At 39.0% G+C, this 12,841-nt stretch overlaps 1 protein-coding gene across 2 annotated transcripts in view; it reads right to left on the reverse strand.

Annotated features, from left to right (window-relative positions):
* Positions 1 to 319: 319 nt before the first annotated feature.
* LOC5568407 (otopetrin-2) overlaps positions 320 to 12,841 on the reverse strand; it is a 96,380-nt gene continuing 83,858 nt past the window's right edge. For both annotated transcript variants that reach the window (XM_021841356.1, XM_001658012.2), the window contains one exon: positions 320 to 1,495. In XM_021841356.1, coding sequence (XP_021697048.1) covers positions 531 to 1,495 — 965 coding nt within the window. In that variant the 3' untranslated portion in view covers positions 320 to 530. The remainder of the gene's footprint in view (positions 1,496 to 12,841) is intronic.

Raw genomic sequence — 12,841 nt, forward strand, 5'->3', positions numbered from 1 at the left:
ATCCGGTGGGCTATTGTGTTTTACGAATTTGGACAATCGCTTCCTATATAAGTTATATCTTCGATCCCGTTTCTGTTATTCGACGTTTTGGCTAGTATCATTTACAAAGGTACATATTTTGTTCTTCTTTCATAGATTATCAATATTCCTAGGTTAATCATACTCCTGTCGACAGATCCTCTTTTTCATTTTAACATGATTCTACATATCTTAGTTTTCTTCTTGTTTTCGAGTAAACATTGAGTATTTCCATCAGGAGGGTTGAGTCTAATGAGGTGATGATACAAGAATGACTTAGAAAGATGTAAAGAAGGATTACGTTTTAGCATATATAGTTGAGCACAGTGTCCTAACAGTTACGGGGATGAAATGGATAGGAAATAGTTAATACATAATGACTATAACGAACAAGAAGGCTATGGGTTTTCCTCCGTTTTTTGTTTCCTTGGTTTTCGGTGCGCAGCACCACAGCTAATCACATTCAACGACGGCCGCCCATCGGGCTCTTCCTATCTAGTCCGGGGATCGGATTACATATAAGCCGGTTTCATTTTGTACGCTCGTTTCCAAATTTCGCACAGACACACGGTACTGTGGAATCGGTAGAAGATGGCCAACGGCATGGAGACATGAGTAATGATGGTCCACGCCCAGAGGCCGTAGAAGTGCAGCTGGATTGGGTGCGACTCGGCTCGGGACTTCTCCAACGTGTTGATGGCCCACATGGCCAAATTGCTGACCAGAAGGAAGGTCACGATCTCCCGTCCGGGTTTCTTTCGTATGTGCTCCTGAGTGGCGGCAGATCGCCGGCTGGCGTCCAGGATGAACATAGTTTGGCATGCGGTTTCCACCAGGGAAGCCAGGGCAGTGATTAGCACTAGGACCGTGTCCCGTCGCATCATGAACTGTCCACCGATGACGGTGAAGGTACTGTACAGGAATGATCCGGTTTGACCTCCAACCAGGAGAATGTCGTCCAGGCTGAAACTCCGGAACGCATCGTACTGCATGTGCCGGACCTGGATCATCCCAATTAACGTAGCGGCAGTCGTTGTACCATACAAGGTCAACTCGCAGATGTTGACTTCTGTAACGGCCAAGTTAACGAATTCGGGCCGTGAAATCAGTACGAAGAATAGGATCAACGAGATGATGGTCAGCACCAGGATCAGAATTCCTATGAACAGTCCTTTGTGTGCTCCGGCACAATCAACCGAGTAGTGGTGGGGTGACCTCTTCAGCGGGTGCAGGCTCTCTTGTCGCTGAGGTGGATCCGTTTGGGGTCGGCTGATGCTACGCCACATCACGTACAGGATGGCTGCACAGATCAGGGAGTATTCGATGGTGCAGGGGAACAAAAAGGGCGAGGCATCCTGAACCAGCGTTCCAATGATGTTTGATCGTCGACACTCGAAGATGTTGTGCGGACCTTTGAGCCCTCGTGCTACTCGGAGATGTGCCACAGTTTCGGCAGGGTGCGGGATCATTTTGTGACCTAAAATAAAATGAATGAGGTTAATTGTGTTATCATAAAATGACTATCTTTGAACGAAAATATTTGAACCTCTTTTGTTTCAAGTCAAAAACGAAATCCTATCAAGAGTTTTCAGAATATTGTTTTAGAATTCAACTCGTAAATTTTGAGATTCTGGATAGTCATGGATATCGAGATAAAAATTTGAAACGGTATCGCAGATTCCTGAACCTTTCATTGCCGATTGACCATTTTTGCATGTGTATATCGTGTGGCAGGTACGAAGATACTCTACGCCCTGAGAATCGAGAAAATTTCCAACCCGAAAAGATCCTCAACCAGCGGGATTCGAACCCACGACCCTCAGCATGGTCATGCTGAATAGCTGCGCGTTTACCGCTACGGCTATCTGGGCCCCTCTGAACCTTATTATGTTCAAGATAAATAGAACGAAATCTTGATCAGTACTTCTGACGAAATCTTATTCAACATTACAGAACAAAAACAATCGTAACAAAGGTTGATCAGCCTTTCGATTTAATTGTTTGAAATCTGCCATATTGAACGCTTGGTGCAGCTTTTGTAATTAAAACTAATGAATCATAATCTGAAAAATACAGGAATGCAACAAGACGTTAAGACCCACTCACATAAACATGAGTATGATTGGCCGCACGCAGTTGTTACTTCGTTGTTGCAAAAATATCTGTACCTACACAGTAGGGTGCCAATGAAAATCGATTTTTCGAATTTCAAAAAATGGTAGTGCTCAAAGTTTTGTCTCCTCGAAAAAAGTAGGACTTCATTAAGTGGACCCCCAAAGCGGTCAAAGTTTGGCTTTTTTGACCCATGAAAAATCTCCAAAGGGGGGGGGGGGGTTCATGAAATTTCCGAAATCGAAATTTTTTTTTGATGTCAGATGTTTTAGAAATGCATGAAACGTCGAGATCTGGTGTTAGTTGGAAAAATTTTTTTTTGAAAAAATCGGCCTTTTAAGATTTTGAGTTGGGGGAGTTAATTGAATTTGAAATGAACGATTTGAATTCAATTGCTGAGAAATTCAAGGCAATAGTATTGAAACATATCCTATATCATTGTTGGCCACTGAAAGCATATAATATGTGATATTTCATTAGGGTGGTTCATTTACTTTCCATTAGGGTGGCCTTTTTGTTAAAAAATAAAAATAAAATAAAAAATTGAATTTTAATTGAATATTGAAGACAATAGTATTGGAACATCTCTCACATTATCGTAAGCCATTTTCTACATTTAATATGTGGTATTTTATTAGGGTGGTTCACTTATTTTCCATTACGGAGGGGCTTTCTGTCGAAAAATAATAATTTGAATGGAATATTAAAAACAATAGTATTTTATCACCTCTTTCATCATCGTAGGGCATTTCCTTCATTAGATTCGTGATATTTAATTAGGGTAACTCACTTATTTTCCATTGGTGTTCGCCGAAAATTTAAAAAAAAATCAAGAAATTTTGAATTTGATCCTTTTAGTTTTTTAACACCTCTTTTGTAATCGTAGGCCATTGTCTTCATTTTTGTTTAGAGAGGCTTTAAATTCCTCTGAATTCATGCGCCTCTAGTTCCATTTAATATGCGACATCATCGTAGGACATTGTTAACATATTTCATTAGGGAGTTTCTCTCGTTTTCATTAGGGTGCATCATTTTTCGTACAGTTTGAAACCATGATTTCTCGAAAAAGTCTAGTCCACTTTCCTTAATTATGGTGTCATTGTAAAAATTTCAACCTTAATATCTACAGACCGAAAGATTATGGTGTGGACTACTACATAATATTTGCGTAATGTTCGACGAAAAATGTGAAGGTAACTTAGTTAACAACAAAAGAGTTTTCTAGAAAGCCTCTCATTGTTAGAAAGGTCCTTTTGAAAAGTTTTGCGTGATTTTCATTCGGAATGCAACACTTCACTAAGCTGAACCAGTTCGGAGTCCTCGTCTCATACAAAATCCGCTTGCTACTTCGTGATTTCAGATGCACTCATCTCAGAGATCAAGCATTGAGCCTCAGTGACCTTTCCAATTTAGTTTTGCAAATTCCGAAGGAAATTCCAGAGAAACATCTGAAGGAAATACCGAAGGAAATTCCAACGGAAATTCCAGAGGGAATTACGAAAGAAATTCCAGTGGAAATTCTGAAGGAAATTCCAGTGTAAATTTCGAAAGAAATTCCAGAGAAAATTCCGAAGGAAATTTCAGACGAAATTTATCAGGAAATTCCATAGGTAATTCCAAAGGAAATTCTAGAGAAAATTCTGAAGGAAATTCCAGAGAAAATTCGGAAGGAAATTCCAGAGAAAATCCCGAAAAAAATTCCAGAGGAAATTTCAAAGGAAATTCCAGAGATAATTTCGAAGAAAATTCTAGGGGAAATACGAAAGGAAATACCAAAGGAAATTCCGAATAAAATTCCAGAGGATATTCCGAAGGAAATTCCAGAGAAAATTCCGAAGGAAATACCGAAGGTAAATTCCAGAGAAAATTCCGAAGGAAATACCGAAGAAAATTCCAGAGGAAACGAAAATTATAGAGGTACTTCCGAAGAAAGTTCCGAAATAATTTCAAAACTTCAAAAGAAATTCCAAATGAAATTCCGAATCAAATTTAGCATGAAGCTCCAAAAGGAACTCCGAAGGAAACTCCAGAAGAAATTCCGAAGCAAATTGCAAAGTAAATTTCGACGAAAATAACGTAGAAAATTCCAAATCATATCCCGGAGGTAGCTCCAAAAGAAATTCCAAACGAAATTCCAAAGCAAATCCCGAAAGAAATTCTAAAGCAAATTCAAAAAGAAATTCCATAAAAATAAATCCGAATAGATTTTTGAAGGATGTTCCGAAGCAAATTTCAAAGAAAACTCTGACGAAAATTGCGCAGAAAATTCCAAATGAAATTCCGAAGCCAGCTCGAAAAGAAATTGCAAAGAAAATTCCATAGGAAATTTCAAAGGAACTTCCGAAGCGAATTCCAAAGAAAATTCCAAAGTTAATTCCAGAAGAAATTCAGAAAGAAATTCCAAAGGAAACGCCGAAGAAAATTTTGAAGAACTGAAGAAGGAAATTCCGAAAGTAATTCCAAAGAAATCCAAAATAACTTACTGAAAGAAATACATGAAGAAATTCCAAAGGAAATTCTGAAGTAAATGAGATATGATGTTCCGAAGAATACAAAGGAATTTTAAAGGATACTCCTAAAAATTCCGAAAAAACAATTCGAAGGAAATTCCAAATTTAAATTCCGAGAATATTCAACGGAAATTCTGATGAAAATTACGTAAAACAGTCCAAAGGAAAATTCCGTAAAAAATTCCAATCAAAACTTCTAAATCAAATTCCGAAATCTCCATAGGAAATTCCAAAGGTTTTTCCAAAGGAAGTTCCGAGGAAACTCTATAACAAATTTGGAAGTAAACTTCAAACGAAATTCCGAAAGAAATTTCAAAGAGAATTTTGATGGAAGTAATAAAGGCATTCCAAAGGAAATTCTGAAGAAAATTTGATAAGTAGCCTCAAAGAAAACTGCAAAGGGATTTTAAAGGATACTCCTAAGGAAATTTCGACGGAAATTCCAAAGTTAATTCCGAAGGAAACTAAAAAAAATCCAACGGAATTTCCGAATCAAATTTCAGAGGAAATTCTGTCGAAAATTGCGTCGAAAATTCCAAAAGAAATTCCGAAAAAAATCCAAAGGAAATTCCGAAGTAAATTCCAAAAGAAGTTCCAAAAACTCCATAGGAAATTCCATAAAAAAATTCAAAGCAAATTCCGAATGAAATTCAAGAAGGAATTTCTAAGGAAATTTCGAAGAAAAAATCACAGCTTCAAAAGAAATTCCAAAGGAAACTTCGATGAAAACTTTCAAAATATTAGGGAAATCCCGAAAAATAGAAAAAAATTGAATAAAATTCTAAAAGAAATTCTGAAGCACATTCCAAACGACATTTTGACGACAATTCTGAAAAATATCCAAAGCATATTCAAAAGGGAATTTCTAAAGAAATTCCAAAGAAAATTCCAAAGCAAATCCCGAAGCAAATTGCAATAAAAAAAGGAAGTTAAAAGTAAATTTCGTAGAAAATTTCTATGGAATATCCAAAGCAAATTTGTAAGGAAATTCTCAAGAAAACTATGTAGAAATTCCAAAGAAAATTGTAAAGAAAATTTCTTAGAATATTCCGCACTAAATTTCAAAGGTCCAAAAGAAATCCCAAATGAAATTCCGAAGAAAGCTCCAAGGAAAATTTCGAAGGAAATTCCAAAGTAAATTCCAATGCTTCGAAAGAAATTCCAAATAATATTTGGAATACAATTCTGAAGGAAGCTCCAAAGATAATTACACAGGAAATTCCGATACAAACTCTAGAAGAAATTCGGAAGGAAACTCCAAAGAAAATTCCAAAGCAAATTTCGAAGGAAACTCAAAACGAAACTCCGAAGTAAATTTCGAAGAAAATTCCAATGAAAAGTTCAGAATGAAATTCCGAAGGACACTTCATAGGAAATTTCGAAGGAAATACCACAGAAAATTCAAAAGGGCACTTCTAAAGATACCGAAGAAAATTCCACAGGATATTCCGAAGCAAATTCAGGATAAATTTCCAATTTGGATGAAAATTCCGTAGAAAATTTCAAAGGAAATTTCGTAGAAAAGTCCAATAAAAAATTTTAAAAGGAATTTCGAAGGAAATTCCGATTAAAATTCCAAAAGAAACTCCAAAGAAAATTTCGTTGAAAACTCCAACGAAAAAATCCATATGAAATTCCGACGAAATTTCTATAAGGAACTTTGTTACATCTTTGAAGAATAAACGAGAACTGATTGTTAAAACTGGAATTGCCTACGTTGTCACAACCGAATCGCGTGTACTATAGCAAGCAGAAGGCAACGTACTTTTGTTTTGGGAATGAATGAGCCCAAGGCTGACAATCTCTTTTGAAAATATAAACTAAACACTTTTGTTGCCCTTCATCGTTGCCCATCAAGCTATTGTCATAATTTGAATACGTCAAACATTATTTCATTCCTTTTTTATCTGTATTTTGATTATGGCAGTTAGAGTTGTGCTTCACTGAACTCACTGATTATTGTTATTGGAACGTTTTATTTTAACTATTCAAAAGAAAACCGTAATGAAAATATCTTAACGAAGAGTTGCATGCCAATGAAGAATCATGATTCAAAACTATACAAACAAAGTTGATTTGTTAGATCTGTTGAGAATATTTTTTTTTAATTTACAAATTAAATGATCACCCTTATGCAAAACTGAGGACAATAGCCCCAATGAAATATCACTTATTATATGTTAGGCCACTGTTAGACATAGGAGATGTTTAATTACTCTTGTATTTATTATTCCATTCAAATTCTCAATTTTTTTAAAGGACCACCGTAATGAAATATAAGTGAGCCTTCCCAATGAAATATCACGAATCTAATGAAATGCCCTACGATGATGAAAGAGGTGATAAAATACTATTGTTTTTAATATCCCATTCAATGATTTTTCGACAGAAAGGCCCACCGTAATGGAAAATAATTAAACCACCCTAATAAAATACCACATATTAAATGTAGAAAATGGCTTACGATAATGTAAGAGATGTTCCAATACTATTTTCTTCAATATTCAATTAAAATTCTATTTATTATTATTTTTTTATTTTTTAACAAAAAGGACCACCCTAATGGAAAGTAAATGAACCACCCTAATGAAATATCACAATTTTATGGTGATTTATGGTGAATCCATCAAAGCACAAAGAAGAAAATTGATTTTGTTAGTAATTCCATCAGAGAAACTGATAGCTGTTATTTTTCGTGCTTTCATGAGGTGTCTTTATTTCTTTCAAATTGTGTTGCTTTGATTCCCGAAGGTTTTGTTTATTATTTTATCAAGATGGACGTCATTACAGAACCTTCCCTTTGAGAATATGGAGATCACAAGTATTGTATTACTTCATACAGGAATATTTTCATTGCCTTTGGTCAATTTCTTGGTAAATCTTTTTTTTTTTCAAATCATGCTATGTGAGATCAAGGAATGATCAGTGAGTGATTCTTGTAGGGTTCTATAGAAACCAGCTGGCATTTTTTTACATTTTCTTATAAGACTGCATGTTTTGAGGAGTTTTTTGTATATTCATTTATTTTATTTATTTCTATTTAGTTGGTGTTACATCAATTAATTTGATAAAACCTCGTTAACGATGTTACGCCAATTAACTCGGTACATGGCCTCCAGCTTGATAATTTCCCACAAACTTATTTGCTATTGGTGATAGACGACGAAAGATAATCTGGGATAGCACTTTGTAGGCGACATTCAGAATAGTAATCGCACGATAGTTTTCACATTCCAATTTGCCGCCCTTCTTGTAGATGGGGCATATGACCCCTTGCTTCCACTCCTCCGGCAGCTGTTCCGTTTCCCAGATTCTGATAATCAGCCGGTGCATACAGGCGGCCAACCTCTCCGGGCCCATTTTGATGAGTTCAGCTTCAATACCATCCTTACCAGCGGCCATGTTGTTCTTGAGCTGGTTGATGGCATCCTTAATTTTTCTCAATGTGGGGACCGGTTGGTTTCCTTCATCCAACGTGCTGACGTAGTCATTTCCTCCGCTGTCGTGACCCTCGGCGCCTGTGTTCTCCGTGCCATTCAGGTGTTCATCGTAGTGCTGCTTCCACCTTTCAATCACCTCACATCCGTCCGTCAAGATGCTTCCATCCTTATCCCTACGCATTTCGGCTCGCGGCACGAAGCCTTTTCGGGATGCATTAAGCTTTTCGTATAACTTTCGCGTTTCTTGTGAACGATGCAGCTGCTCCATTTCTTCACATTCTGCATTTTCCAAGCGGCGCTTTTTGTCTTGGAATAGGCGGGTTTGCTGCTTGCGTTTCCTTTTATATCGCTCCATGTTTTCTCGCGTTGCTTGCTGCAGCTGTGCAGCCCACGCTGCATCCTCCTTTCCACGTACACGACGATGCTCTCGGCTGCGTTGTTGATGGCTGATTTTATATTGGTCCAGCAGTCCTCAAGAGGGGCTTCGTCAATCTCGCCCTCTTCCGGCAACGCTACCTCGAGATGCTGCGCGTATGCGGCGGCGACGATCGGTTGGGTCAGTTGCGCTAGGTTATACCGAGGCGGGCGCCGATACCGTACATTGTTGATGACGGTTAGTTTTGGGCGCAGTTACACCATCACCAAGTAGTGGTCAGAGTCAATGTTAGAACCACGATAGGTTCTGACGTCGGTTATATCGGAGAAGTGCCGTCCATCGATCAAAACGTGGTCATCATCAGTGCTCCCGGAGTGTGGGCTATGTACGTTTATGATGCTGAAGTTGAAAAACCGGCCTTTGAGCCTCAACTTGCACAGTCTTTCGTTGATCGGTCACCACCCGATCACGCATATCACCCATCACTATAAAAGCTGTTCCCAGCTCACGTGTGTTGCCGCAGCTCTGGTAGATTGTATGATTACCTCTAAACGTTCGCACCATCGAACCTGTCCAGCAGCGCTACGATGTCGGAACCGCGGATCTTCAGTACATCGGAGAGTATACGTGTGCTTCCGATGAAGTTGAGATATTTGCAGTTCCACGTACCGAGTTTCCAATCGCTAATCCATTTTCGTCGCTGTGATCTTTGCCTATTGTTCTGGTCCGTATTCTCTCGTTGATTTTCCTGTGCTGGTGTATTTTTACGATTGGCTTGCAGGGCCTGACACCAACCCCCTAGATTTCCGGAGGGCCATAGTGCGCAGTTTAGCTAAGAGTCCTTCTCTGGCACTCGGACGATGATCAGCCGCCTCTTACATGGAGAACAGACGCTGTTGTGAGTCGCTCCTAACATGGAGTACAGACGCCCCAGGTTTGCAGAAGCTAAACCCCCTTCCCTGTCAGCATACGACTAAAGCTCCCATCGTGGTTGGTTTCCTCTATCTTCCCTAAGGTTACTCTTACCCCGGCCAGTACCACGAGGAGGTAGAGTGATTTAATAACCTTACTACTACTATTTACACTACAAAAATTTGATAGCCTAGGGGGGAACGAGGTCCCGGATGACCTGCTGGCCAGATTGTTGGCAACGAGCCCTGTACCTATCGATTGAGCCACCAAAGCGCTCCTCAAAGGTTTTTATCTCGGCCAGACGGTGGACCTCGGTTGTCCTCATTCTCGGAGGACTGTTGAGGATCATCCGGAGGAATTTATTCTGAGTCCTCTGGAGCCTCAGATTGTGGGTTTTGGCTCTCCCAACTCGCCATATTCAATGACCGGAAGAATGACTTGTTTGTAAACAGCAAGCTTGTTCTTCAAAGACATAGTTGACTTTCGGTTGATCAGTGGGTAAAGTGCTTTACGCAATATGTTGCTTTTGGTGACCGTTTTGTCAGCTTGCTGTCTAACGTTAATACAAGGTAGTCGGCTTCATCAGGCCATCCCACCGTTGATCCACCGAGGGTGATTTTACAATCCTCAGCCGGAGGGATTTGGAATAGTGGAAGAGGATGTCCTGGGTCTTCGCCGCGTTTGTACAGATCTTCCAGCTGTTCAAATAATCTGACAAGACATTTAGGCCTCTCTGGAGTCGAGATGTTAGCGCTCTCGGGTATCTACCGCTGTAGACGACTGAGATGTTGTCAGCGAATAGCGATAGAGAGCCGCCTTCAGGGAGCTTAGGCATGTCCAAGTTGAACAGGTTGTATAGTAGGGAACCTAAAATACTACCCTGTGGAACACCTGCGGAGATGTTGAGTGGGTCTGAGTTGACAAGGTAAAAAACCGTGAACTTCCTGTCAAACAGATAAATTCTCTGCCATTGCAGAGGATTTGGCAAGGCACTTGTTCCGCCTGAAGATGTTGGTTACTCGAGTCAGTTGGTGCACGGTAGAACGACCGCGTCGAAAGCCAAACTGTTCCTCGAGTAAGATGTTTTTTTGATCAGCTGCCGAAAGCTGGTCCAGGAAGGCGGACAGCTGTCGGGATTTGCTCCTCAGAAAGCAAGCGTTCCAATTTGCGATCCTGGTGATGGCTCACAGGCCATATTTTTCAAGGAAAGCAAATACCAACGAGTTGGTGGCGTTGATCTGTTCCGACTGGTAACGGCAGGTGCGTAGCCGTTGGAATAAGTCCCTGGTGTACTCCAACATTTGCTCCGGCGTGTACAGGGAGCCTTCGTCAGAAGGAGGAGTCCCGGGGCACTGGGTCCAGGATTCCTCCATCCAGGAGAGGGCGCATTCTGCACCGGAGGGATTCCACGGAGGCATGCAAGTCGATTCTGATCGACCATTTCAAAAATATCTGAAACTTTGCACAGTTTTTCAGTTCCATCTAAATCGTCATTTTCCGATATCAAATCTTCAAGTTGAGTCACGACTAACTTTTCAAAAGGGTGTATGTAAAAATGGTTCAAAAATATTCAAAAAGCTGCACAGCAAAAACGGTTCGTTCGATTGTTAGACAACTAAAGAAACAAAGTTAGACAACTAAATAAAGATTCCAAAAAAAATACACACAGTAAAAAAATTTTTTTTTTTGCATTAAAAAACATCATTTTTGTCACAAAAACTCAAATATCTCAAAACCCTATCGGAATACCAACGTAGTTTTTTGAGGGAAAACGGTCCATTATATTAGCTATCTACCATAAAAATTTGGTGATGGTAAGCCAATAAACAAAAAAGTTATGACATTTCAAATATTTCACAAATTTGACACTTAGTGAAAAATTTTTTTTTTTCATTGTTAATTTTTTTTAGGACCGCAGTTTGTTGCTGAATTTTTTGTTAAGGGTACCACATGAGGTTAACAAGTTGTTTTCATGATATTTTATTTAATTATTCATAACTATTATAGCATCTATTAGAAAGTTAGACGCGATCCAGTGTTGTGATCTAAAGTCTTGATAGTGTCATATTTTTATTGTACGTAACTGAAGAAAAATTCTCTCAATAGTGTTGAAACCATTTGATAAAAGAAACCTATAAGAAATCTAATATTGAAGACAAAAGCTACAAAAAAAGTTTTCTATACAGGTATACGACTAGTTTACCTGCAAAAAGTTTACCTCGTAGAGAACAAGGCGGGTCTATACCCAGGTGATCTAGTATACGTAAAGCAGGTCGGTTTTCTCGGCGCTGGTTTTCTCCACAAAGTTAAAATCTGATTACACCTGGGTATAGACCCGCCTTGGTAGAGAATAGACTTTGTTAATCATATTTGGGAGAAAGCGAGTAACTTCAACAACATCAAAAACATGATAGGTACATACCATGAACATACTCACGAAAAAGCTAAAAATATACTACCACTATGGTTATAAAAGATTTAATTGTAAAATTTTTCTTCAGTCAAGCAAACGACACCAAACTAGTCAGTAAAAACTTAAAAGTGATTTTGTTTATTAAAATCTAACGAGCAACATGAGTAGTCGCTTTCTCAACTGTTGCAGGCCGTTTGCAGAAAAAAAGTGTTCGAAAGAGCTATGAAATCTCACCGAAAGCACCATAGATAAACTGAAAGCGGCTGGTTATGCTCCAATGTCTACATTGAATACAAATTTAAGCATTTGTACGTCCTGCCGTTTAAACGTTGACAAACGGGCAATCTGTACATCATCGGTGGATCAGGTTGCAGGAAGTTCGAAAACAACAACAACTGAGGAATTACTAGATGCACCGACAACAACTGAGGAGTTACCAGAAGTACCAAGTGCAGATAGTCTTGCCACGGTACCATCAGCGACATCTGTTTCAACAAATCAATCAGAAGATGAGTGCATCCAGAAGGTCAACATCGAACGCTTCAACGAAGGGATAGCTGGAATAAAAGTGACTCCGATTAAATGGACGAAGATGGGTTACGTCAATTATCCCGAGAAAAAATACCGTGAAATCAACGAAGCTGTACGAAGAAACCTCTTCAAATTAGGACCTGAGGATGTGGAAAATACAGACTACGATGAGGTAATTATGAATATGAAGGAAAGGTTCTCGAATCTAGCCACGACAAGGAAAGAAAAATTATTGATTTTGTCGATGCTGCCAAGCTCGTGGTCTATTCAAGACGCCATTGATGAGTTCAAAACCAATAGAAATACAGCAAAAGAGGCAAAACAATTCAAAAATAACTGTCTTGCAACCAAAGATGCTAGGTCGAGTACTTCATTAACAGATGAGACAAAAGAAAAAATAATTCAATATTTTGAAGACGATGAAGTAAGTAGAGCTATGCCTGGCCAAAAAGATTATGTATCTGTAAAAAAAGATGGAAAGCGTCAAGCAATCCAAAAACGATTAATGATGACTACTTTGAAAGAAGCG

This window comes from Aedes aegypti, chromosome 1 (assembly GCF_002204515.2).
Source record: "Aedes aegypti strain LVP_AGWG chromosome 1, AaegL5.0 Primary Assembly, whole genome shotgun sequence".
NCBI classification, from domain to species: Eukaryota; Metazoa; Arthropoda; class Insecta; order Diptera; family Culicidae; genus Aedes; species Aedes aegypti.